The 27,712-nt window shown below is 40.4% G+C and overlaps 1 protein-coding gene across 1 annotated transcript in view; it reads left to right on the plus strand.

The window, feature by feature from the left end:
* Positions 1–19,780: 19,780 nt before the first annotated feature.
* The window catches only part of LOC147003733 (NACHT, LRR and PYD domains-containing protein 2-like), a 41,400-nt gene continuing 33,468 nt past the window's right edge, over positions 19,781–27,712 (plus strand). The window contains exons 1-3 of the mRNA XM_085841083.1: positions 19,781–20,060; positions 22,004–22,048; positions 27,214–27,273. Coding sequence (XP_085697209.1) covers positions 19,781–20,060; positions 22,004–22,048; positions 27,214–27,273 — 385 coding nt within the window. The remainder of the gene's footprint in view (positions 20,061–22,003; positions 22,049–27,213; positions 27,274–27,712) is intronic.

Genomic DNA, 27,712 nt, shown 5'->3' on the forward strand with positions numbered 1-27,712 from the left:
CCACATGACAAAAGGAGAAAACTTCCCCCTAATCCCCCAGGTTGATGTCTAACCTCCACCTATGCGCAACATGACCCACAAGCCCCATTCCCCAGTTGCACACACTATATACATATATATATATATATATATATATATATATATATATACATATTATTCCTATATGAGCGAAAAACAATAATTGTCACTCTTTTCCACCATCACCGTCTTTTATCCTGCCCTTTCTCAAGTTCCCTCTGATTTTCATGGCTCTTTAATGTTTGACAGCCACCGGACCCAGAAACAGACTCTTAGGACATTAGCACTATGAAATTGCACATACCTCCTTCCCCGGAGTAGATCATTCTAACAGCAATCAAGATTCCAAACCACTGGTGTGAGTAGGAATAGCATAGAGCTCAGGAGAAATCAGCCTCCACCTATCCCATTCCTAGAGAGAGATTTCTCAGGGGTGGGTTTGAATCCCAAGGGCCAATCACAGAGCTGGGTGGGGAGTCAATCACCTTTAAGAATGCCTTCCTACACTGGCAGCACTGTGAGACTGAGTGAATGCTGGTGTGGTGGAGAGGTGAGCACTAATCTAGCAGTTTACTCTTCTTTTAATTGTCTCTCTGATAAAGCTCCCTTTCTTTAAATGTTTGCTTGTCTTGCCAGGGAGAATGATGGAGTGTGGGGTCTACACTCAAATTTCAATCTTTGAAACAGAGTCAAATGTAGCCCATGCTGACTGGTCTTCAATATGCCCTACAGCTAAAGATGCCTTTGAACTGGTGATCCTCCTGTCTCTACCTCTGGACTGCTGGGGTTACAGACTTGTGCCTGTACTGAATTTATGTAGTGGTTTGTGCATACTAGGCAAGCAATCAAAAGAATGAACCACATGCCCAGACCTCAGATTTTTGACGTAGAGAAGCCCTCCCCAATGACCCCTTCAAGAACTTACAATAGCTTTTCTTCTACTTGAACCCAAGTCCACAATAAAGCCAATGGTTCAGAGACTCAGAGGCAAGTGTAGTTTGGTTGTGAGAACAGGCAAGAGTTTGGTGTCAGAGTGCCTTTCTGTTCTCTGAGGGTATGTAGAACACAGAGATGCAGGCAGTTGCAACACCTGAGCCTCCCAGGTGCTGTGCATAGCTTTGGGTGGCGTCTAGAAGATGCTGTGGATTTTGTTCTGAGAGCCCCATCTCCGTCTTCTTTTTGGGGGACAGGGTCTTGTGCTATAGTCCAGGCTAGCCTCTTGAAAACCAAGCTTATAGACATGGCCCACAATGCCTGGCTAGTCATCTCCCTTTAACAGCGTCCATCACATTTTGTCCATGGGCATGATATAACATTTTAAGGTAATTTTAATTCAGCGTCAGAATTAAGTCTTCAGTGATGATCTGTCCCAGTTGTTGCCTGCATGGGATTTACAGTTGTCTCCTAGATTCGTTTGCTCATCCTGTGCCATTCACGGTTTCGAGACCAGGTATTTTTAAGTACCTCCTTAAACACTCACATTCCTTTATGAAACTGTAACTTTCCACTTAACCTGCATGAATCTGGCTCACTTGTGTACAGCAGACAGTGGCGAGCATGGTCTAGCAGCAGTTGTCATTTATCTAGCTACCCCAGAACTATTCCTCAGGCAAGCACACTGAGCTGCACCACTTCCTCACAGCCTGTCAACAGCCAGTTAACACAGGGCAGAGGGAAGCAAGGGGTTTGGAAATCACAGCTGGGAGGTCTTGGTGAGCTTTCATGGTTGTACCATGTACCTCTGAGAGATGCGGACAGATACTCTTATAACCAGTACATATCACACAACCACCTTGCTTTTCTATGGTGATGTGGGGGATACTGTTTGGCATTACTGGCTCTTTATTTGATTTGGTCCTAGAGACCAAATCCAGAGTCTTGTGGTGTTCAACACATGACTCTACTCACTGAGGTACCTGTCCAGCACCTAAGTAGAATATTATTGCTAGCTGAGGCTTGCTTGCTTTCTTTTCAATTGTATGAATTGTACTGTCTACCCAGTCTACGTAGAGTCAATTGGAAATTTCATCGTCTGTATCATAGCCTTGTGGTCTCATAGCATCCTTTCTACTCACATTTTTTCAATTATCTTTTTACCTGCTAATTTAACAGAAAACCTCTAATTCTGTGGGTGTAGTTTGATTTTTTTCCATTGATTTATTTACTTTACATCCAGATCACAGCTTTCCCTCCATTCTCCCTCCCCCTTTCCTCCCTCTCACCTCTATCTCTCCCTCCCTTAATCCTCAGAGAAGGATATGATCCCATGGATATCAACCTGTGTGGGTATATCAATTTGCAGTAGAACTAGGTGCATCTTCTGTTGAGTCTAAACAAGGCAGCCCAGCTATGTGCAAGGGATCCAAGGGCAGGCCGCAGAGTCATAGACAACCCATGCTCAAGTTGTTAGGGGTCCAACCTGAAGACCAAGCTGAAAATCTGTTCCATATGTAGGTCTGTCTCCTGCATGCTCTTTGGTTGGTTGTTCAAGCTATGTGAGCCCCAGTGGACCAAGGTTAGTTGACTGTACATTTTCTTGTGGTGTCCAGGACCCCTCAGGTTCCCTCAATCCTTCATTTACACTTGCTTGATTAGAGTTCCACCAAGATATTTTATATTATCTGTGGCTATTGTGAAGGGTGTTGAAGGGTGGTGTGTTCCGGATTTATTTCTCAGCCCATTTATCATTTGTATACAGGAGGGCTGCAGGTCCTTTTATTAGTTAATTTAGTATCCATTATCAGCTGTAGGAATTCCCTGGTAGAATTTTGGGATCATTTATGTATACTAGCATATCACCTGAAAATAGCACATTTTCTTTACTCCTTCCTCTCTGCTTTATATCACCTTGATCTACTTTTGTCGTTTTATTACTCTAGCTAAAATTTCAAGTACTATATTGAATAGACCTGGAGAAAGTGGGTAGCCTTGTCTTGTCACAGATTTTACTTTCATTCCTTTAAGTTCTTCTCCACTTAAGAATTTTAACTATTGGCTTGCTGTATATTGCCTTTACTATGCTTATTTTATTTTTAAATATCTTTTTTTCCATATACATCCTTTATTTTAACGCATGATTTTTTGAGAAAAATATTTAAACAATTCATGAATGATATGTAAAATTACTACTCTTTTACATAAATACAGTGCTTCAAAATATTACATCAAATACCTAATAGAATTACAAAGACAACTTTTAAATAATAATAAAGAATATAATTAACATCAAATGTCTGTAATAACTTATACTTAAAAGTTCAGAAACTTTTTAAGAATATTCAATATGGATGAACAGAATAGAAATTTTCAAATCACACACTTGAAAACTGCTCCGATTAAAATTATGTTGCTATGTCAATTATGCCAAATCAAATTGTCAAGTTACATAAATATTAATTTTACTGTAAAAATATAGCTTAGGTAATTTTTTGTTTGTAGAACATGATTTTAATATAACTGTTAATATTCAGCACGCAGCAATTATTTTAATATATATTTTGTTGTTATGTCTCCCTTTTCATTTTTGATTTTATTAATTTGGATACTGTATCTGTGCCCTCTGGTTAGTCTGGCTAAGGACCAGCTCCTGGTTTTGTTGATTCTTTTTTTTTTTTTTAATATTTTTATTACATATTTTCCTCAATTACATTTCCAATGCTATCCCACAAGTCCCCCATAGCGCCCCCCACTTCCCTACCCACCCATTCCCATTCTTTTGGCCCTGGCATTCCCCTATATTGGGGCATATAAAGTTTGCAAGTCCAATGGGCCTCTCTTTCCATTGATGGCTGACTAGGCCATCTTTCGATACATATGCAGCTAGAGACAAGAGCTCCGGGGTTCTAGTTAGTACATCATGTTGTTCCAACAATAGGGTTGCAGATCCCTTTAGCTCCTTGGGTACTTACTCTAGCTTCTCCATTGGGAGCCCTGTGATACATCCAATAGCTGACTGTGAACATCCACTCCTGTGTTTGCTAGGCCCCAGCATCGTCTCACAAGAGACAGCTATATTTGGGTCCTTTCAGCAAAATCTTGCTAGTGTATGCAATGGTGTCAGCGTTTAGAAGTTGATTATGGGATGGATCCCTGGGTACGGCAGTCTCTAAATGGTCCATCCTTTCATCACAGCTACGAACTTTGTCTCTGTAACTCCTTCCCTGGGTGTTTTGTTCCCAATTCTGAGAAGGTGCACAGTGTCCACACTTTGGTCTTCATTCTTCTTGAGTTTCATGCGTTTAGCAAATTGTATCTTAAATCTTGGGTATCCTAAGTTTTGGGCTAATATCCACTTATCAGTGAATATATATTGTGTGAGTTCTTTTGTGATTGTGTTACTTCACTCAAGATGATGCCCTCCAGGTCCATCCATTTGGCTAGGAATTTCATAAATTCATTCTTTTTAATAGCTGAGTAGTACTCCATTGTGTAAATGTACCATAATTTCTGTATCCATTCCTCTGTTGAGGGACATCTGGGTTCTTTCCAGCTTCTGGCTATTATAAATAGGGCTGCTATGAACATAGTGGAACATGTGTCCTTTTTACCGGTTGGGACATCTTCTGGATATATGCCCAGGAGAGGTATTGCTGGATCCTCCGGTAGTACTATGTCCAATTTTCTGAGGAACCGCCAGACTGATTTCCAGAGTGGTTGTACAAGCTTGCAATCCCACCAACAATGGAGGAGTGTTCCTCTTTCTCCACATCCTCGCCAGCAACTGCTGTCACCTGAATTTTTGATCTTAGCCATTCTGACTGGTGTGAGGTGGAATCTCAGGGTTGTTTTGATTTGCATTTCCCTGATGATTAAGGATGTTGAACATTTTTTCATGTGTTTCTCTGCCATTCGGTATTCCTCAGGCGAGAATTCTTTGTTCAGTTCTGAGCCCCATTTTTTAATGGGGTTATTTGACTTTCTGGAGTCCACCTTCTTGAGTTCTTTATATATATTGGATATTAGTCCCTTATCTGATTTAGGATAGGTGAAGATCCTTTCCCAATCTGTTGGTGGTTTTTTTGTCTTATTGATGGTGTCTTTAGCCTTGCAGAAGCTTTGTAGTTTCATGAGGTCCCACTTGTCAATTCTCGATCTTACAGCACAAGCCATTACTGTTCTATTCAGGAATTTTTCCCCTGTGCCCATATCTTCAAGGCTTTTCCCCACTTTCTCCTCTATAAGTTTCAGTGTCTCTGGTTTTATGTGAAGTTCCTTGATCCACTTAGACTTGACCTTAGTACAAGGAGATAGGAATGGATCGATTCGCATTCTTCTACATGTTAACAACCAGTTGTGCCAGCACCATTTGTTGAAAATGCTGTCTTTCTTCCACTGGATGTTTTTAGCTCCCTTGTCGAAGATCAAGTGACCATAGGTGTGTGGGTTCATTTCTGGGTCTTCAATTCTATTCCATTGGTCTATTTGTCTGTCACTATACCAGTACCATGCAGTTTTTATCACAATTGCTCTGTAGTAGAGCTTTAGGTCCGGCATGGTGATTCCACCAGAGGTTCTTTTATCCTTGAGAAGAGTTTTTGCTATCCTAGGTTTTTTGTTATTCCAGATGATTTTGCAGATTGCACTTTCTAATTCGTTGAAGAATTGAGTTGGAATTTTGATGGGGATTGCATTGAATCTGTAGATTGCTTTTGGCAAGATAGCCATTTTTACAATGTTGATCCTGCCAATCCATGAGCATGGGAGATCTTTCCATCTTCTGAGATCTTCTATAATTTCTTTCTTCAGAGACTTGAAGTTTTTATTATACAGATCTTTCACTTCCTTAGTTAGAGTCACGCCAAGATATTTTATATTATTTGTGACTATTGAGAAGGGTGTTGTTTCCCTAATTTCTTTCTCAGCCTGTTTATTCTTTGTGTAGAGAAAGGCCATTGATTTGTTTGAGTTAATTTTATATCCAGCTACTTCACCGAAGCTGTTTATCAGGCTTAGGAGTTCTCTGGTGGAATTTTTAGGGTCACTTATATATACTATCATATCATCTGCAAAAAGTGATATTTTGACTTCATCTTTTCCAATTTGTATCCCTTTGATCTCCTTTTGTTGTCGAATTGCTCTGGCTAGGACTTCAAGTACAATGTTGAATAGGTATGGAGAAAGTGGACAGCCTTGTCTAGTCCCTGATTTTAGAGGGATTGCTTCAAGCTTCTCACCATTTACTTTGATGTTGGCTACTGGTTTGCTGTAGATTGCTTTTATCATGTTTAGGTATGGGCCTTGAATTCCTGATCTTTCCAAGACTTTTATCATGAATGGGTGTTGGATCTTGTCAAATGCTTTTTCCGCATCTAACGAGATGACCATGTGGTTTTTGTCTTTGAGTTTGTTTATATACTGGATTACGTTGATGGATTTCCGTATATTGAACCATCCCTGCATCCCTGGGATGAAACCTACTTGGTCAGGATGGATGATTGTTTTGATGTGTTCTTGGATTCGGTTAGCAAGAATTTTATTGAGGATTTTTGCATCAATATTCATAAGGGATATTGGTCTGAAGTTTTCTATCTTTGTTGGGTCTTTTTGTGGTTTAGGTATCAGAGTAATTGTGGCTTCATAGAATGAGTTGGGTAGAGTACCTTCGGTTTCTATTTTGTGGAATAGTTTGTGAAGAACTGGGATTAGATCTTCTTTGAAGGTCTGATAGAACTCTGCACTAAACCCATCTGGTCCTGGGCTTTTTTTGGTTGGGAGACTATTAATGACTGCTTCTATTTCTTTGGGGGATATAGGGCTGTTTAGATCATTAACCTGATCTTGATTCAACTTTGGTACCTGGTATCTGTCTAGGAACTTCTCCATTTCATCCAGGTTCTCCAGTTTTGTTGAGTATAGCCTTTGGTAGAAGGATCTGATGGTGTTTTGGATGTCTTCAGGATCTGTTGTTATGTCTCCTTTTTCATTTCTGATTTTGTTAATTAGGATGCTTTCCCTGTGCCCTCTAGTGAGTCTGGCTAAGGGTTTATCTATCTTGTTGATTTTCTCAAAGAACCAGCTCCTTGATTGGTTGATTCTTTGAATAGTTTTTCTTGTTTCCACTTGGTTGATTTCACCCCTGAGTTTGATTATTTCCTGCCGTCTACTCCTCTTGGGTGAATTTGCTTCCTTTTGTTCTAGTGCTTTTAGGTGTGTTGTCAAGCTGCTAATGTGTGCTCTTTCTAGTTTCCTTTTGGAGGCACTCAGAGCTATGAGTTTTCCTCTTAGAAATGCTTTCATTGCGTCCCATAAGTTTGGGTATGTTGTGGCTTCATTTTCATTGAACTCTAAAAAGTCCTTAATTTCTTTCTTTATTCCTTCCTTGACCAAGGTATCATTGAGAAGAGTGTTGTTCAGTTTCCACGTGAAGGTTGGCTTTCTATTATTTATTTTGTTATTGAAGATCAGCCTTAGTCCATGGTGATCTGATAGGATGCATGGGACAATTTCAATGTTTTTGTATCTGTTGAGTCCTGTTTTGTGCCCAATTACGTGGTCAATTTTGGAGAAGGTACCATGAGGTGCTGAGAAGAAGGTGTATCCTTTTGTTTTAGGGTAAAATGTTCTGTAGATATCTGCCAGATCCATTTGATCCATAACTTCTGTTAGTTTCACTATGTCCCTGTTTAGTTTCTGTTTCCATGATCTGTCCATTGGTGAAAGTGGTGTGTTGAAGTCTCCCACTATTATTGTATGAGGTGCAATGTGTGCTTTGAGATTTACTAAAGTTTCTTTAATGAATGAGGCTGCCTTTGTATTTGGAGCATAGATATTCAGGATTGATAGTTCCTCTTGGAGGATTTTACCTTTGATGAGTATGAAGTGCCCCTCCCTGTCTTTTTTGATGACTTTGGGTTGGAAGTCAATCTTATCTGATATTAGAATCGCTACTCCAGCTTGTTTCTTCAGACCATTTGCTTGGAAAATTGTTTTCCAGCCTTTCATTCTGAGGTAGTGTCTATCTTTTTCTCTGAGATGAGTTTCTTGTAAGCAGCAAAATGTTGGGTCTTGTTTGTGTAGCCAGTTTGTTAGTCTATGTCTTTTTATCGGGGAGTTGAGTCCATTGATATTAAGAGATATTAAGGAAAAGTAATTGTTGTTTCCTGTTATTTTTGTTGTTAAAGTTGGCATTCTGTTCTTGTGGCTGTCTTCTTTTAGGTTTGTTGAGGGATTACCTTCTTGTTGTTTCTAGGGCGTGGTTCCTGTCCTTGTATTGGTTTTTTTCTGTTATTATCCTTTGAAGGGCTGGATTCGTGGAGAGATAATGTGTGAATTTGGCTTTGTCGTGGAATACTTTGGTTTCTCCATCTATGTTAATTGAGAGTTTGGCTGGGTATAGTAGCTTGGGCTGGAATTTGTGTTCTTTTAGTGTCTGTATAACATCTGTCCAGGATCTTCTAGCTTTCATAGTCTCTGGTGAAAAATCTGGTGTAATTCTGATAGGCTTGCCTTTATATGTTACTTGGCCTTTTTCTCTTACTGCTTTTAGTATTCTATCTTTATTTAGTGCATTTGTTGTTCTGATTATTATGTGTCGGGAGGTATTTCTTTTCTGGTCCAGCCTATTTGGAGTTCTGTAGGCTTCTTGTATGTTCATGGGCATCTCTTTCTTTAGATTTGGGAAGTTTTCTTCTATAATTTTGTTGAAGATGTTTGCTGGTCCTTTGAGTTGAAAATCTTCATTCTCATCCACTCCTATTATCCGTAGGTTTGGTCTTCTCATTGTGTCCTGTATTTTCTGGATGTTTTGAGTTAGGATCTTTTTGCATTTTCCATTTTCCTTGATTGTTGTGCCCATGTTCTCTATGGAATCTTCTGCACCTGAGATTCTCTCTTCCATCTCTTGTATTCTGTTGCTGATGCTTGCATCTATGGTTCCAGATTTCTTTCCTAGGGTTTCTATCTCCAGTGTTGCCTCATTTTGGGTTTTCTTTATTGTGTCTACTTCCCTTTTTAGGTCTAGTATGGTTTTGTTCATTTCCATCATCTGATTGGATGTGTTTTCCTGTTTCTCTTTAAGGACTTCTACCAGTTTGGTTGTGTTTTCCTGTTTTTCTTTAAGGACTTGTAACTCTTTAGCCATGTTCTCCTGTAGTTCTTTAAAGTCCTTCTTGATGTCCTCTACCATCATCATGAGATATGCTTTTAAATCCAGGTCTAGTTTTTCAGGTGTGTTGGGGTGCCCTGGACTGGGCGAAGTGGGAGTGCTGGGTCCTGATGATGGTGAGTGGTCTTGGTTTCTGTTAGTAAGATTCTTACCTTTACCTCTCGCCATCTGGTAATCTCTGGAGTTGTTATAGTTGTCTCTGTTCAGAGGTTGTTCTTCTGGGGATTCTGAGTATCCTCTGTCAGCAGACCTGTACAGACTAAGTTCGGCGGAGTCCCGGAGCCAAGATGGCGCTCCCTGCAGGGCAGGTCACTGTCCTCCGACTGGGAGGGTGCCGGATGTCTGCGGCCCCTAAAGGGTGCTGCCTCAGCGGTTCTGTGGCTCCCGCCTGTCCCAGAAGCTGTCTGCCTCTGTGGTCCTCACTCTGACCTGTAGAGACTAAGCTCGGCGGAGTCCCGGAGCCAAGATGGCGTTCCCTGCAGGGCAGGTCACTGTTTTGTTGATTCTTTATGTCGTTCTTTTTGTTTCTATTTGGTTGAATTTAGCCCTGAGTTTATTTCCTGCCATCTGCTCCTCTTGGGAGTATTTGCTTCTTTTTCTTCTAGAGCTTTCAGGTGTGATGTCAACCTGCTAGTCTAAGCTTTCTTCCGTTTCTTTTTGAAGGCACTTAGAACTATGAGTTTTCCTCTTACCACTGCTTTTATTGTGTCCCATATGTTTTGGTATGATGTGTCTTCATTTTCATTAAATTCTAAAAAGCCATTACTTTCTTTATTTCTTCCTTGATCAAGTTATCATTGAGTAGAGCATTGTTCAGCTTCCATGTGTATGTGTGCTTTCTATTGATTTTGTTGGTATTTAAGACCAGCGTTAGTCTGTGGTGATCTGATAAGGGGTGCATGGGATGATTTCAATCTTCTTGTATCTGTAGAGACCTGTTTTGTGATGAATTATATGGTCAATTTTGGAGAAGGTACCATGAGGTGCTGAGAAGAAGGTGTATTCTTTTCCTTTAGAATGAAATGTTCTATAAATATCTGTTAGATCCATTTGGTTCATAACTTCTGTTAGTTTCACTGTGCCTGTTTAGTTTTTGTTTTCATGTCTGTCCAATGCTGAGAGTGGGGTGTTGAAGTATCCTGCTATTATTGTGTGGAGTGCGATGTGTGCTTTAAGCTTTAGTAAAGTTTCTTTTATGAATGTGGGTGCCCTTGCATTTGGAGCATAGATGTTCAGAATTGAGAGTTCATCTTGGTAGATATTTCCTCTGATCAGTATGAAGTGTCCTTCCTTATCCTTTTTAATAACTTTTGGTTTCAAGTTGATTTTATTTGATATTAGAATGTCTACTCCAGCTTGTTTCTTGAGACCATTTGCTTGGAAAATTGTTTTCCAGCCTTTTATTCTGAGGTAGTGTCTGTCTTTGTCACTGAGGTGCATTTCCTGTATGCAGCAAAATGTTGGGTCTTGTTTACGTAACCAATTTGTTAGTCTATATCTTTTTATTGGGTCCACTGATGTTAAGAGATAGTAAGGAAAAGTGATTGTTACTTCCTGTTATTTTTGTTGTTAGAGGTGAAATTATGTTGGTAAGGCTAACTTCTTTTAGGTTTGTTGAAAGAAGATTACTTTCTTGCTTTTGCTAGGGTGTAGTTTCCCTCCTTGTGTTGGTGTTTTCCATCTATTATCCTTTGCAGGGCTGGATTTATGGAAAGATAATTGTGTAAATTTGGTTTTCTCATAGAATATCTTGGTTTCTTTGTCTATGGTAATTGAGAGTTTTGCTGGATATAGTAAACTGGGCTGGCATTTGTGTTCTCTTAGGGTCTATATGACATCTGCCCAGGATCTTGTGGCTTTCATAGTCTCTGGTGAGAATTCTGGTGTAATTCTAATAGGTCTGCCTTTATATGCTATCTGACCTTTCTCCCTTACTGCTTTTAATATTCTTTCTTTGTTTAGTGCATTGGTGTTTTGATTATTATGTGATGGGAGGAATTTATTTTCTGGAGGAATTATTTTCTGGTCCAGTCTATTTGGAGTTCTGTAGGCTTCTTGTATGTTCATGGGCATCTCTTTCTTTAGATTGGGGACGTTTTCTTCTATAATTTTGTTGAAGATATTTACTGATCCTTTAAGTTGGGAATCTTCGCTCTCTTCTATACCTATTATCCTTAGGTTTGGTCTTTTCATCCATTGTTCCCTGGATTTCCTGGATGTTTTGGTTTAGGAAGTTTTTGGTTTTTTGCATTTTCTTTGACTGTTGTGTCAATGTTTTCTATGGTATCTTCTGCATCTGAGATTCCCTCTTCTATCTCTTGTATTCTGTTGGTGATGCTTGCATCTATGACTCCTGATCTCTTTCCTAGGTTTTCTAACTCCAGGATTGTCTCCCTTTGTGATTTCTTTATTGTTTCTATATCTATTTTTAGATCTTGGATGGTTTTGTTCATTTCCTTCACCTGTTTAATTGTATTCTCCTGTACTTCTTTAAGGGGTTTTTGTGTTTCCTCTTTAAGGGCGTCTACCTGTTTACCTGTGTTCTCCTGTATTTCTTTAAGGGAGTCCTTCATTTATGTCCTTCTTAAAGTCCTCTATCAGCATCATGAGAAGTGATTTTAGATTCCAATATTGCTTTTCAGGTATGATGGTGTATCCAGGACCTACTATGGTGGGAGAATTGAGTTCTGAGGATGCTAAGTAACTTTGGTTTCTGTTGCTTATGTTCTTATGATTGCCTCCTGCCATCTGATTATCTCTAGTGCTACCAGCACTCGCTACATTTGACTGGAGCTTGTCCTTCCTGTGATCCTGGTTGTGTCAAAACTCCTCAGAGTTCAGAATTCTTTGGGATCCTGGGATCCTGTGATCCTAGATATGTCAGAGCTCTCGGGAGTAAATCTGTCTCTGGACCCCCTGAGATCCTGTTGTGACCAAGCTTCTGGGATCCTGGGATCCTGTGGTCTTGGGCATGTTAGAACACCTGGGAGTGGAGCTTCCTCTGGGTGTTGTGGGACTGACTGCAGAGTTCATGCCCAAAGTTCAAAAAGGATCTTCTTAAAACAGTTTCAGCCACACTACAGTTCTCAGACCTTAGCAGAAACTTTAATCTCAGCTCCCAGGAGGCAGAGACAGGTGAATATATTAAGTTTTAGGCCAGCCTGATCTACATAACAAATTCCAGGCCAGCCAGAGGTATACAGTGAGATTCTGTGTTTAAAAAAAATAAAAAAAGGCAAAACCAACCCAAACCAAAACATTAAAAAAAGAACTGGTCAAAACCAACCCAAACCAAAACATTAAAAAAGAACTGGTTGCCTGCAGCAATCAAGCCTCTCCCAGTTCCAGGTTGGGGGAAGGAGGGCACCTTTACTATGTTTAAATATGCACCTTGTATCCCTGATCTCTCCAAGGTTTTTAACAGAAAGGGGTGTTGGATTTTTGTCAAAGGAATTTTCAGTATTTAATGCGATGATAATGTGAGGCTTTTTTCTTTCAACTCCATTGATGGATTTACATATGTTGAATCATCTTGCTTGCGTATAATGGATCCTATTTGATCATGGTGGATGATGTTTTTTATGTGTTCTTAGATTTCATTTGATTTGAATATTTTATTGAGTATTTCGCATCAGTGTTCATAAAAGAAATTGGTCTGAAATTCTCTTTGTTGAGTCTTGATGTGTTTTAGTTACTGGAGAGACTTTGGTCTCATAGAATGAATTAGGTAGTGTTCCTTCTGTTTCTCTTTTGTGAAATAGTTTGGGAAGTATTGGTATTAGCTCTTCCTTGAAAGTCTGGTAGATGTCTGCACTAAAACTGGCCTGGGGTTGTTTGCTTGTTTGTTTTGTCTTGTTTTTGTGTAAGAGATATTTAATGATGGCTTCTACTTCTATAGAGCTTATAGAACTGTTCATAATGTTTACCTGATCTTGATTTAACTTTGGTAAGTGGTTTCTTGATAGAAAATAGTTCATTTCATTTAGATTTTCCAATTTTGTGGAGTACAAGCTTTTGCCATAAGACCAAATGATCCTTTGGATTCCCTCTGTGTCTGTTGTTACATCCCCCACTTCATCTCTGCTAATTTGGATACTGTCTCTCTGCCTTTTATTTAGCTTGGCTAAGGGTTTGTCTATCTCATTTTTATTTTCTTTTGTTTTTTGTTTGCTTGTTTCTCAAAGAACTAGCTCTTGGTTTCATTGACCCTTTGTATTGTTCCTTGTTTCTAATTAATTGATTTCAGCCCCGAGTTTATTTCCTACCACCTACTCCTCTCGACTGTGTTTGCTTCTTTTTGCTCAAGAGCTTTCAGGTGTGCTGTCAAGTTGATAGTATCAGATCTCTCTAATTTCTTTATGAAAGCACTTACTGCTATGAACTTTCCTCTTAGCACTGCTTTTTCTGTTTCCCATAAATTTGGGTAGGCAGTGCCTTCATTTTCATTATATTCTAGAAAGTCTTTAATTACATTCGTTATTTCTTCCCTGAATCAGTGATCATTGGGTAGAGAATTGTTCAATTTCCATAAGTATATGGGTTTTCTACTTCTGTTGTTGAAGTCCAGCTTTAATCAATGGTTGTCTGATAAGATAGTAGAGGTTATTTCAATGTTCTTGTATCTGTTGTGATCTTGGTGAATGGTCAGTTTTGGAGAAGGTTCCATAAGGTTTTGAGAAAAAGGTGTATTTTGTGTTTGGGCAAAATGTTCTGTAGATAGCCATTAGGTTCATTTGATTCACAAGTTCTGTTTCATTATTTCTCTGTTTAGTTTCTATTTTGATGACCAGTCCATTGCTAAAAGTGAGGTGTTAAAGTCTGCCACTATTAATGTGTGGGACTTGATGTGTGATTTAAGCTTTAGTAATATTTATGAGTGTGGGTACCCTTGAATTTGGAGCATAGATATTCAGAATTAAAACTTCATCTTGGATGTTTTATTTGAGTATGAAGTGTCCTTCCCCATTGCTTTTAATTACTTTTGATTGAAAGTATTTTCTTAGATATTGGAATAAATTTGTCAGCTTACCCCTTGGGTCTGTTTGTTTGGAAAACCCTTTTCCATTTCTTTACTCTGAGATAGTTTCTATCTTTGAGGTATGCTTCTTATATGCAGGAGAATGATGGATTCTGTTAGCCTGTGTCTTTTTATTGGGGAATGGAGTCCATTGATGTTGAGAGAGATTAATGGCCAATGATTGTTCATTCCTGTTATTTTTATGTTGGTGCTGTGTGTGTGTGTGTGTGTGTGTGTGTGTGTGTGTGTGTGTGTGTATCTGTGTCCCTTCTTTTTGTTTTGCTGATGTACAGTTATTTTCTGTCTTTTCTTAGGTATGGTAAACCTTCTTATGTTGGAGTTTTTCTTATTATCTTGGTAGGGCTGGATTTGTGGATAGATATTATATTTGTTTTGTCATGGAATATCTTGTTTTCTTCACCTATGGTGATTAAAGTTTTAGTTTGATATAGTATTCTGGGGTGACATATGTGGTCTCTTTAGAGTCTCCAAGACACCTACCCAGGCCCTTCTGGCTTTTTTAGTCTCTGTTGAGAAGCTGGGTCTAATTCTGATAGGCCTTCCTTTATGTTACTTGGCTTTTCTCCCTTGACACTTTTATTAGTATTATTAGTATTTACAAATCAAATGTTATCCCCCTTCCTGGTTTCCCCTCCACAAACACCCTATCCCAACCCCCTTCCCCACTCCTTCTATGTGGGTGGTCCCCTACCTACCCACCCACTCCTGTCTCACCACCCTAGCATTCCCCTATACTGGGGCATCAAGCCTTTATAGGACCAAGGGTCTCCCCTCTCACTGATGCAAGATAAGGCCATCCTCTGCTACATATGCAGCTGGAACCATGGATCCCTTCATGTGTATTCTTTGATTGGTGGTTTAGTCCTATGGGAGCTCTGGGGTGGGTGTGGGGGTCTGGTTGGTTGATATTGTCGTTCTTTTTATGGGGTTGCAAACCCCTTCAGCTCCTTCAATCCTTCCCCTAACTCCTCCATTGGGGTCCCTGTGCTCAGTCCGATGGTTGGTTGCAAGCATCCACATCTGTATTTGTAAGGCTCTGGTAGAGCCTCTCAGGAGACAGCTGTATCAGGCTCCTGTCAGCAAGCACTTCTTGGCATCAGCAATACTGTCTGGGTGTGGTGGCTGTGTATGGGATGGATCTCCAGGTGGGGCAGTCACTTGATGGCCTTTTCTTCAGTTTCTGTTCCATTCTTTGACCTTGAATTTCCTTTAGACAGGAGTAATTCTGGGTTAAAATTTTGGAGATGAGTGTGTGACCCCATCCCCCAACCAGGGCCCATGCCCTGGTATTGCATGCTTTTAATATTCTTTCTTCTGTGCATTTAATAGGCTTTTTGTTGGGCTTTTTCCATTAACTTTATTCACTTTATATCCCAATCCACCCCATTCCAGCTTCCCTCCTCATGCAACCTGTCCCCCTGCCCCTTCTCCTCTGAGAGGTTGGAGTCCACCAGGGTATGTCCCCACCCTGGCACATAAAGTCTCTGCAAAGCTAGGCACATTCTCTCCCATTGACATCAAACAAGACATCCCAGCTAAGGAAATGGATTCCAGAGACAGGCCTGACCCAATTGTTGAGGGACCCACATGAAGACCAAGTTGCACATCTGCTACATATGTGGGGGTGGAGGGGCTCAGTCCAGTGCATATGTGCTCTTGAGTTCATGGTTCAGCCTCTGAGAGCTCCCAAGAGTCTAGGTTAGTTGACTCTGTTAATCTTCCTGTGGAGTTCCTATCGCCTTTGGAGCCCTCAATCCTTCCCCCAACTCTTCCATAAGAGTCCCAGAGATATGTCCAGTGTTTGCCTGTGGATATCTGTATCTGCTTCAGTCAGAGTCTGGGTGAAGCCCAGAAGACAGACTGTCAGAAGACAGTCATGCTAGGTTCCTATCTACAAGTATAACCGAGTATCACTAATAATATCATGGATTGGTGATTGCCCATGGATGTGTTTCAAGTTAGACTGGTCATTGGTTGGCCATTCCTTCAGTCTCTGTCCCATCTTTGTTCCTACATTTCTTGTAGACAGGTCAAATTTTGGGTCAAAACTTTAGTAAGTGTGTTGGTGTCCTTATCCCTCCACTGGGGGGCCCTGTTTGGCTACAGGAGGTTGCCTCTTCAGGTTCTGTATCTCCACTGATAAGAGTCTCAGAAAAGGTCATCCCCCTAGACTCCTGGAACCCTCCATCATCCCAAGTCTGTGGCACATTCTAGAGATGCTCCTCACCCCCACACTCCCACCTGCTGCAGATATCCATTCATTCTCCTGGCCCTAAAGCCATCTTTTCTGTTTCTCAAACAGATGACCCCCCCATTCCCCTCCACATGCCCTCTTCCACTCAGTTCCCTCCCTCCACCTGCCTCTTATGACTGTTTTATTCCCACTTCTAAGTGAGATTCAAGCATCCTCTCTTAGGCCTTCCTGCTTGTTTAGCTTCTTCGGGTCTATGGAGTATATCATGGGTATCTTAGACTTTATGGCTAATATCCACTTATCAGGAGCACACGCTATGTGTGTCCTTCTTGGTCTGGGTTACCTCACGCAGGGTGATATTTTCTAGTTATATCCATTTGCCTACAAATTCATCATGTCCTCGTTTTTAATAGCTGAATAATATTCCACTGTATAAGTGAAACACATCTTCTATATCCATTCTTCAATTGAGAGACATCTAGGTTGTGTCCCAGTTTCTGGCTATTATAAATGAAGCTGCTATGAACACAATTGAGTATGTGTCCTTGTGGTATCTTTTGGGTATATATGTCCAGGAGTGGTGTATTAGTCAGGATTCTCTAGAGTCACAGGACTTATGGGTAGTCTCTGTATAGTAAAGGAATTTATTGATGACTTACAGTCTGCAGTACAACTCCCAACAATGGTCAGTGGCAGCTGTGAATAGAAGTCCAAGGATCTAGCAGTTGCTCAGTTCCTCACGGCAAGCAGGCGAAGGAGAGCAAGAAAGTCTTCCTTCTTCCTTATATAGTCCTTATAGTGTCCTTATATGGTCTCCAGCAGAAGGTGCAGCACAGATTAAAGGTGCCACCACACCTTTAATCCCAGATGACCTTGAATTCAGAGATCTCCCTGTCTTAGTCGTCTGGAATCCATAGCCACTATGCCTCAAGATCTCCATACCAAGATCCAGGTCAGAAACTTCTATCTCCCAGCCTCCACATTAGGATCACTGGTGAGCCTTCCAATTCTGGATTGTAGTTCATCCCAGATATAGTCAAGTTGACATCCAGGAATAGCCACTACAAGTGGTATAGCTGGGTCTTCAGGCAGACTATTTTCAATTATCTGAGAAACCCCAAGTTTGATTTCCAGAGTGGTTGTACAAGTTTGCAATCCCACTAGCAACGGAGGAGTGTTCCCTTTCTCCACATCCTCACCAGCATCTGCTGTACTTGAGTTTTTTAATCTTAGTTATTCTGATGGGTGCAAGAACGAAATCTCAGAGTTATTTTTGATTTGCATTTCCCTGATGACTCAGGATGTGGAATATTTCTTTACCTGTTTCTCAGCTATTGGAGATTCCTCCATTTCTTAATTAGGTTATTTGGTTTGTTGGTGTCTAACTTCTTGTTCTTTATAAATTTCGGATATTAACCCTCTGTCAGATTTAGAGTTATTGAAGATCTTTCCCCAATCTGTAGACTACCATTTTGTCCTATTGACAGTGTTCTTTGCCTTGCAGAAGCTTTGTAGTTTCATAAGATTCCATTAATCAGTTAATCTTAGAGCCTGTCCACTGACCTATACGGTTCAGGAAATAGTCTCCTTTGCCAGTACATTGAAGGCTATCTCCCACTTTCTCTTCTATATGTTTTGATTATTATGTGCCGAGGGGATTTTCTTTTCTGCTCTAATCTATTTGGTATTCTCTAAGCTTCTTGTATGTTTATAGGCATTTTTTCCATTAGGTTGGGGAAGTTTTCTTCTATGATTTTGTTGAAGATATTTTCTGCACCTTTGAACTGAGAACCTTCTCCTTCTATTCCTATTATTCATAGGTTTGATCATTTCATAATGTTTCAGATTTCCTGGATGTTTTGCGTCAGGAACTTTTAGATTTAACATTTTCTTTGACTGGTGTATGCATTTCTTCAATCATATCTTCTACACCTGAAATTCTCTCTTCTATCTCTTCCATTCTGTTGCTAATCACTTTGTAGTTCCTGTTCTCTTCCCTCTGTTTTCCAACTGTAGGATTCTGTCTGTATTTTCCCAATATGTAGGTTGCCATTTTGTCCTATTGACAGTGTCCTTTGCCTTTTCAAATTCATGAGGTCCCATTAACATCTGTTGATCTCCTATTTCCATTTTCATATTGTAAATAGTTTTATTCATTTCCTTCACATATTTGTGTTTTTCATGTATTTCTTTAAGGAAAGCATTCATTTCCTCTTGAAAAGCCTCTATCATCTGTATGAACTTGGATTTAAGGTCAAATTCTTGTGTTTCATCTGTTAGGTTATTCAGGAAACAATAATAAATACTTGAAATATTCTTGCCAAAAAATTACTTGACATCATTGTCGTTTTCAGCACTTTGATTATAATATTTCAGTTTATATATATATATATTCAGTCACATTATCCAACATGATTAGATATCATTCTAACAATTACTTCTTAGGAGAGTGGAGGGGGGAAATGAAGTAACACAAGGTACGTATGTGCATATTTAATGTGAACAATGTAATGAACTTGGAGATAAGTATATATACCCTGAGGCCATCAGCAGAGGCTTTATCATGAGCATAATCATCCTCTCTTCTACATGAACAGTATTGAAAATCCATTTATATTGTCTATAACACTTTACCTCTCTCCTGGGTCAGTGGTAAATGAAATTACCTTGCCATTCAACTGTTGCCAAATTCTTACTTAATATTGTTACTATGTAATGCCTGCTATAGGGGATTGGTCTTGAGAGTCTTGGGCTTTTTAATAACATGTAATCCTATAAAACTGTATGATTTGTTTTGTTTCTGATCTCAATTAGAATTTTTTCTCCATGTGGTTTGTCTATAAATATTCATACATACATTCACCTCATGTAGATTCAAAACTCTGTCTTACTGTATAGACAGCATAAGGTAAATATGTATCAGGTTGTTATGGAGACTTACACCGTGGATTTTTATCAGCTTATTTATACATTGAGCTTAAAAGTAATTGGTGATTGGTGATCTCTTAGGCACAGGAGACTGGCACTGTAGATTTTTCATGTGACTTGAGAGTCTTGCGTGTTTTCAATAGGACCAAGACTCTCAAATTAATCCCTTTAATTAAGTGAAGGAATAGAACTCTATGTGAACTTTACCATTATTAGGAATTTGCTCCTTTTTGGCCATTTGCATAATTTTATTCTTTTTTAATTAATTATTTTATTTACATCCCAAATTTTATTTCCTCCCCCCCCCCGAATTCTTCACCCCATCCCCTTTCCCCTTGAGGGGGAGGAATTTGCTGTAAAAGGGGCAGGAGACTGTGCTGATGACCCCTGCTATGGCAGAAAGGTTACCAGTATTTGAGTTAAGAAAGCTGTCTCATTGACCCTATTTTCCCCCACAGTTCTCTAGAGCTGAAAGCTCAGATCTCACCTGTGGGTCAAGATGGAACATTTTGATCCGCTGGATTTCTACCTAAAAGATGTCCTGAGAAAGCTGGACAAGACTGAGTTGAACAATTTCAAGAGAACATTAAGGAGCTGTTCTCTGCCAGATACAATGAAACAGATCAACAAGCTGACAATGGACCTGGCCAATGGAGCTCAGCTAGCAGAAATTCTCACAGACCACTGCCCCAGTGCTTGGGTAAAGAGAGTCACCGTCCAGATCTTAGAGGAAATAAACCGTGTAGATCTAGCTGAGTTAGTAGTAAAGCAAATCGAAGGTGAGCAGAAACTATTTCATACTGTGTCCTAGAAAAGAAAAATTGTCTTAAAGGGTTTTGGATATATACAAACATCAGGCATGATGGGTAGCATCTTAATTCCAGTGATAGGGAAGCTGAGGCAAGAGGATTATTTAGAGTTGTAGACCAGCCTAGACTATATGGTAAGTCACTGTCTCAAAAAAAAAAAAAAAACCCCCAAAAAAAAAAAAAAACTGAGGAGATAAAGTGCTTGCCATGAAAACATGAATACCCGAGTCTGATCCTCAGAGGCATATCATCTTTAAAAGCCAAGCATTATAGCACACATGTAATGCCAAAAGTAGAGAGGTGGTGGAGAGAGTAGGATCCCTGGAGCTCTCTGGAAAGCCAGCCTAGCCTTCTTGCTGCTGAACTCCTAGGCAATTGGATACTCTGCCTCAGAAACTAAGGTGTATGGTGCCTGAAGAATGACCCCTCAAGGTTATCTTTTTGCCTACACATACACACACACACACTCCACATGCTTACACACACACATACATGTGCACACACAGACACAGGCATAGTTGCTCCCTATGTATATGAAATATGAAATGCAGAAATAGCATTGAGCTTTGCAGAGCTATTCAGAGCACAAATGCTATAGCTTCACTGAGTCTGAGGAATATCTGTCTGGGTTTTTCCCCCCTTCCAATGTCTGTTAGCATGTGAGGTAACTAACAAGAGCTCCTCCTCATGGTGTCCTTAAACTGATGCTGTTTATGTACAATTTATTCACAATCCTGTTTTTATTTTCTAAGACTCAGTTTTAGATTTGTGTGTGTACATGAACGTGTGTGTGTGTGTGTGTGTGTGTGTGTGTGTGAATATCATGTGTGTGCAGATATCAGCAAAGGCAAGAAGCAAGAGGCAAGAACCCTTGTAGCTCAAGTTCCAGGCAGTAACAAGGTCCTCAACATGCTGGGAACCAAATTCAGATCCTGGGGAAGAGAATATGTGCTCTTAACTGCTGATCCATCTATCCCAACCATGACCTCAAATCTTTAGATATTATGAATGATGTTAACCTAGAGTATACTTTCCATTTTGTTTTTAATACTAACTTAGAATTCCTTCACCTGGTGACATGTAAATATCTGCATACATACATAGCCATACTCTCTTACAAATGGATATCTCTACCATCCTTTAGATCTGCAGCCTAGCCTAATTTCTGTTGAGCTCCTGGCTAAGAGGAGATTCTGCCTCAGAAACTAAGGCATATGGTGCCACCAGTATCACTAATGGGAGCATTCTCTCATCTTTAGTGGCATCCCTTGTTCCCTCCTGTCACTTCCAAATACCTGTACCCGACAGCAGCACACTACCTCCCTCAACTTGTAACTTTCAAATGGCTGTAGACATGGTCAGATGTCTATAATGAGATGAAATCTCCTGCAATGGAGACCCTTTGTTTTATGCTTATTCTTGGAGATGTCCTAAAAAACTTAAGGTACACTGGCATATAGGATGTGTGATTGGGGATAAATAATAAAATATTAGTGTAGGGCTTCATCTAAGCATGAAAACTGAGAGCTTTATAGCTCATCTTCAAGATGGAAGTAGAGAAAGAGCAAGACTGGGCCTGATGCCAATTTTGAAACCTCAAAACCCACCCCACCCCCAGTGACACATCCTACAAATAGACCACACCTCCTAATCCTTTCTAAACAGTCCATCAGCTAATAACCAGACATTCAATACATTGAGTATACAGGGGCCATTCACATTCAAACCACCATACACATCCCTTTTCTAGAATCTATGATCATAGAACCAGACAAGAGCTCCCTCCTGTGGGGCAAGCTTCATACATTCAGAAAGCAAGGTGTTACCCACAGAAGAGTTGAGCCAGAGTGAAGACAGCTGGAATGCATCTGGGTAAACATGCAAATTTCATCTACCTTTTTTTTCCGTTTCAGAAGCAGTATTAAAAGTACCTGAGGAAAAGGTTTCTTGTAAACAAAGTAAGTTCCTTGTGGATAATTTTTATTCAAGGGAGATGTGAATGCCTTAGGATTCCTTTTTAAAATATATGAGTCTGTGTTAAAACACCAAAGGATATGAAAAGATGGCCCCTAAGGTCTGGCCTGAGTAGTGATAAGCTCCGGCAAGGTACTGTCTAATAGGAGCCAGCAGGTACATATGAGGGGGGAGAGAAGTAAGCTGTTCCTTATCCAGAGAGGTGGACTGGAACTTGGCTTTCCTTTTTCTTATTTGTTCTTTTCATTTAAAAACTTGATGTGTATAATGCATTTTTATTGTATCCACCCATATTCCCTGCCTTGCCATTTATACACTCTCCATTTTCCACACTGACTTTTTATTCTACTGTCCTCCCCCAATCCACCCCCTTCCCACAATCATTCCCCCTTCCCTATCCCTTCTCTTCTGAGTGGGTGGGGCTCCTCCTGGAAATCTCCATACCCTAGCACTCCCAAGTCTCTGCAAAGCTAGAAGCTTCCCTTCCCACTGAAGCCAGACAAGGCAGCCCAGCTAGAACAACATATCCCACAACAGGCAACAGATTTTGGGATAGCCCCAGAGCCAGTTGTTTGGAACTCACATGAAGACCAAGCTGCACATCTGCTACATATATGCAGGGGGGCCTAGGTCCAGCCCATGTATGCTCTTTGTTTTGTGGTTTGGTCTCTTGAGTCCCAAGGGTTAGTTGACTCTGTTGGTCTTGCTGTGGAGTTCCTATACTCTTAGGGGCTACAATCCTTCCTCTCATTCTCCCATAAGAGTCTCTGAGCTCCATCTACTATTTGGCTGTGGGTGTCTACATTTGTCTGAGTCAGCTGCTGGGTGGAGCCTCTCAGAGGACAGCCATGCTAGACTCCAGTCTGCAAGTGCACACTGAAGTTCATATAATCCTTTTTAAAAACCCTTTGAGCCATCCTACTGTATGAGTAGGGGTTTAGAACTGTCTACTGGAGCATGGGTATCCTATCAGGGTTACATCTTGGTTCCGTTGTTGTTTTTACATCCCACTCACTGCGACCATCACAAAGACCCTCTCTCCCCATTCTCCCTCCCCTTCTCCGCTGAGAGTGTAACCCACCCCCTGGGTATCCCACAACCCAGGCACATCAAGTCTCTGCAGGTTTAGGCACATAACTGGTAAGTTTAACTAGCATTACTTAAAGGAGCATGGATGAGGGTCTGTTTGCAGGAACATAGGCACCTTACCAGTAGGTATATCAATGAAGAAACATTGCTCGCTCTGGATGGTATATTGACAGGCTCAATCTTATGCAGTTAACTACTTATTCTAAGACTTCAAGTGTACACCAGCCTTGTTATGCCTGGAGCACAGCATTCTCCTCCTCTCTGGCTCTTACATTCTTTTCCATCCCCTCTTCTGCAATGTTCCCTGAACTTTGGAAGGAGTGATAATGAGTGTCCATTTAAGGCTAAGCATCCATCAACCGTCATTTAGTATCAACACTTACTTATAAGTCTGCTGTTCATGACCATTCACTGACAAAATTTGACCTAGACCAAAGATCAATAAGCTATAGTAGCCTGAATGCCAAATATAGAACGGCATCATCCGTACTTCTAAAGTCCATAGGCTTAGAGTCCTTTTTAGAATATTTACACTTTCACTTTATTTGCATTTATGTGGATGACATACATGTACATGGCATGGCACATATATGGAGGTCAGAGGACAACTTGTTCATCTCAGTTCTAAACTCCCATTGTCCATGATATCACTACTGTATCCTGCTGCAGTCATCAGACTTGGTAGCAAATGTCTACCTGCTCATCTATCTTGTGCTCCCAATTTTTGTATTCCTAAGTGGTAGAATAAAAGGGAAATGTTGCACTGCCACTCTCAAAATCATGAGGAGTTTGAACTTCTGTGTCCGTAACAAGCTTTTATATGAAACTTCTTAATTTTTTACTTCATTGAGACAGGTTCTCACCATATAGCTCAGGCTGACTCTGAACTCAAAATCCTTCCATCACAGCCTACCCAGTGCTGACATTATGGCCATGTGCCTCTGTGCCCTTGCCATCAAATAGATTTTGTATGAATACAGATGCCTATTTGCTTTTAATAGCTGTGGCTGCTTTACCACAGAAGTGGAAATGTGCAAGGCATATGAGTTGAAAAGCAGAAACTATTTACCGTCTGGTCCTTCAAAGGGACAACAATTAACCCTGGCCATCTTAGTTTCTTTTCTTGTGGCTAGGACAAAATATCTTGACAATGGTAACATAAGGGAAAAAGGATTCATTGGGGATCATAACTCCAGGTTACAGTCCATCGTGACAGAGAAGTTATAAAGGCGGGAACCTGAGGGAACTGGTCATATTGCACTGACAATCAAGAGCAGACACCAGAGTCTAGGACAATTGCTGAGCACTTAAGAGAATTTGCTGCTCTTCCAGAGGACCTGAGTTGGGTTTCCCCCAGCAACTCACAACTTCCTGTAATTCAAGCTCCCAAGAGTCCTATGTCCTCTTCTGAACTCCTGGGGCATATGAACACATGTGAAAGACGCTCACGCAAATACACAGACATACACATAAATGAAATCCAAAGGTAAAAGAAAGAGACTGAGGAGTGATGAGTTAACATATGCATGCCAGGGCTCAGCTTATTCTTTCCATTTTATGCAGTCCAGAATCCCCTGCGCAAGGAAGCATCATGCCACAATTACGATGGGACCTTTCCATATCAATTAACCAGAATCAAGACAATCCCTCAAGGACAGTCCCTCAACATGGACCTGGAAAGTTATCTCCTCTGTGTTGAGTTGACAATATTAGCTATCACAAGGATTTAGGGTATCATTTTTTCCCAGTGTTTTCTTCTTGACACTGCTGGTGTACTATAAAATATTACTTGGGCTCTAAGCAGCAGTCAACTAAAAGATAATTTCAAAGGTGCCATGACCATTCCTGCCTAAGCCTAGACCATCCAACTGCTTTAAGGAAATGTGTTAGTGGATCTTATGATATCAGTTGACAGTCTCTCAGATCTTGAATTTTACAAGGTTTTAAGGAATTGTACCTGCTACAAGGTAAATGGTTAACTAGACATTCTGAGTAAACAATCACCAGACAATAAATTTGTTAAATATTCAGTTGAGAAAGTTTGAGTTTATTCAAGGGACTCAATGATTTAATAAACAACTACCCGTGTGATGGTTAGATCCACATGAAGCCATACATCACCACCCACATTTGAACCCAAGAACTTATTCATAAGATAAATAAGTCTGTTCTGTTTTAAAAGTCTTCTTGTATAGGCCAGTAAGTACCTCAAACTTGGAACCCTCCTACTTCTATCTCATTAAGTTCTGGACATCCAAGAATGTATGTATGCTTGATTTGAGTTTGGCTCTTTAAGATTTCACATCTGAGATCATATGGTGCCTGCCTCTCTCTGCCTGACTCCTTTTACTTAGTATAATTTTAGTTTTTATTATTTATAAATTTAGTTTTTATTGTTTAATTATATTTTACTTGTGTGTGTTCACAGATAAGCATTCTCATCTGTGGTTGTATGTGTGTATACCCATGCACCTGGAAGCCTGAGGAGGATACAGGGCACTCTCTGCTTTATTCCCTTGAGATAGCTTGGAGCTAGGCACCTATGAACTAGCAAGCTGCTCTAGCCCTCTTGTCTCTGCCTCCCACTATACTGGAATTACAAGTGTTCATGGCTAAGGCCAGGTTTTTACATGGATGCTGGAGGTTTGAAGTCTGTTCTTTATGCTTGCACAAGAGTTCTTACCCATTAACTTACCTCCTCACCTCCTTATAAACTTTCCATTATTTCCATTCCCCCATTTCAGAGATCCTAATGTTTAGACTTGCTGGCTGGCTGGCCATTGTCTCAGCATATGTGCAATTATATGTGCTGTTCCCTGGTAAAAGTCAACCTGGTTTCTAGTTAGGCAGTTATCTAGTTCTCTCCTGAAATCTTGCTGTTGAAAGCTTTCACGGGGGAATCCTCCCTGAATTCCAGATGCTTGTAACCAATTACCTCCTGGATATTTTTCCAAAAGTTTTCTAGATTCTACTCTTTAACATGTGTGTGTGTGTGTGTGTGTGTGTGTGTGTGTGTGTGTGTGTGTGTGGTGGGGTATTGCAATTGTGCTGCATATTGTGTGTGCACCTGTTATAAGTAGTGCTCATTGTGTTTTGTGAGCTGGTGTGTGCATGCTTGTGTATTCATGAGCACACATGTACACTCATGTGCTCATATGTGTATGTAGGTGTGTGTGTGTGTGTGTGTGCAGGTGACTTCAGGCTTGTGCATGTCAAAGCCACATCTGGTGGTAAAAGGACAACAGCAGGTGTTTGTCCATTCTTTCCTTTCACCTTGTGCTAGGTAGGCTTCTTTTGTTCTTTACTGCTGTGCTACAGGATAGGTAATTCATTAACTCCCAGGGATTCTCCTTTCTCCACCTCCCATTTCACAAGAGCACTGGGGTTACAGATGTTCACTACTGTGTCCAGCTTTCTGTGAGCTTCTGAGTATCCAAGCTGAGACCCTCACACCTGGTCAGCAAGTGTTCTACCCATCTAGCCTTCTCTCCAGATCCATAACTCATCCATTTATGATCCAAGGTTTAGCTTCCAATCCTTCTTTGAGATACTACTCTATTTCTGTGCTTATTCATCCCAGACTCCAGGAAGTTTCCTGCAGAAATCTTGCTAGTGCTTTTAGGAATGTCCTTATGTATTTCTCTTCCTCATACTACAGAACATCACATGCTGTGTGACACTCTGGTCAGGATGGTGCTTCCAAAAGAGATGATAGGAGTGAAAAGTACCATCATATGATGACAAAGATATTTTAGCATAGCAGTGCACAGAGTATCTCATGTTAGGGATGGTTCTGGCATAAGTAAACCTATCATACTACTAATAGAATTAAAGTATAGAATATACAGTTTTATAGTGCCATGGCAATGGTAATTTATCATACCATTCATTTTATTCATACAGTATATGCCTTCTAACTAGAAAGGGGTCTGTATGCATACAAGCCCATGTGTACAGAAGTGTGCATGTGGAGTGGTATGTGATTTTAATCATGCGAATGCCCAAATATGCATAGATCATGGACTCATACAGTGGCAAATGAAAGATGTCTCTCTTTTAGGAGAACCCTCAGGGACACTACCCTCCCCATGGAATTTTGTTCAAGGAGCTCAAAGGCCAGGTTAGTATTACAACATTCACTGGTACTGTAAGCTAAGCAAAGCCTACGTCCTCCTTCCACACTTCTTCTGAAAACTACAATTTGTCTCCTGCTGCTTCTACCATTTTATTTTGATAATGTCAGAATGAGCATTGTTCCTACATTACACCAGCCCATCCATCCCTCTCCACTTCGAACTCCTCCATTTTCCCCTCCCCTCTCTAGTTCCTAATCTTTTTTTATTATTTTTAAGATTCCCAGTTCAAAATAAACAATTATTCATTTTTATATTTTTATTCTCTCATACCACACATTCCCAACTGCAGCATTCCCTCCCTATGCTTAGCCCAGTTCCTCTCTAGTTTTCCTTCCCTTCAAATCCCACAAACAGCCCTATCTAAACAACCACAGCATGTAGGCAGAGAACCTAGTACAGACCCCTGCAGGCTCCGGGATTGTT

The sequence above is a fragment of the Mus caroli genome, unplaced genomic scaffold, assembly GCF_978045245.1.
Source record: "Mus caroli unplaced genomic scaffold, Mus_caroli_1 scaffold_8, whole genome shotgun sequence".
Classification (NCBI taxonomy): Eukaryota; Metazoa; Chordata; class Mammalia; order Rodentia; family Muridae; genus Mus; species Mus caroli.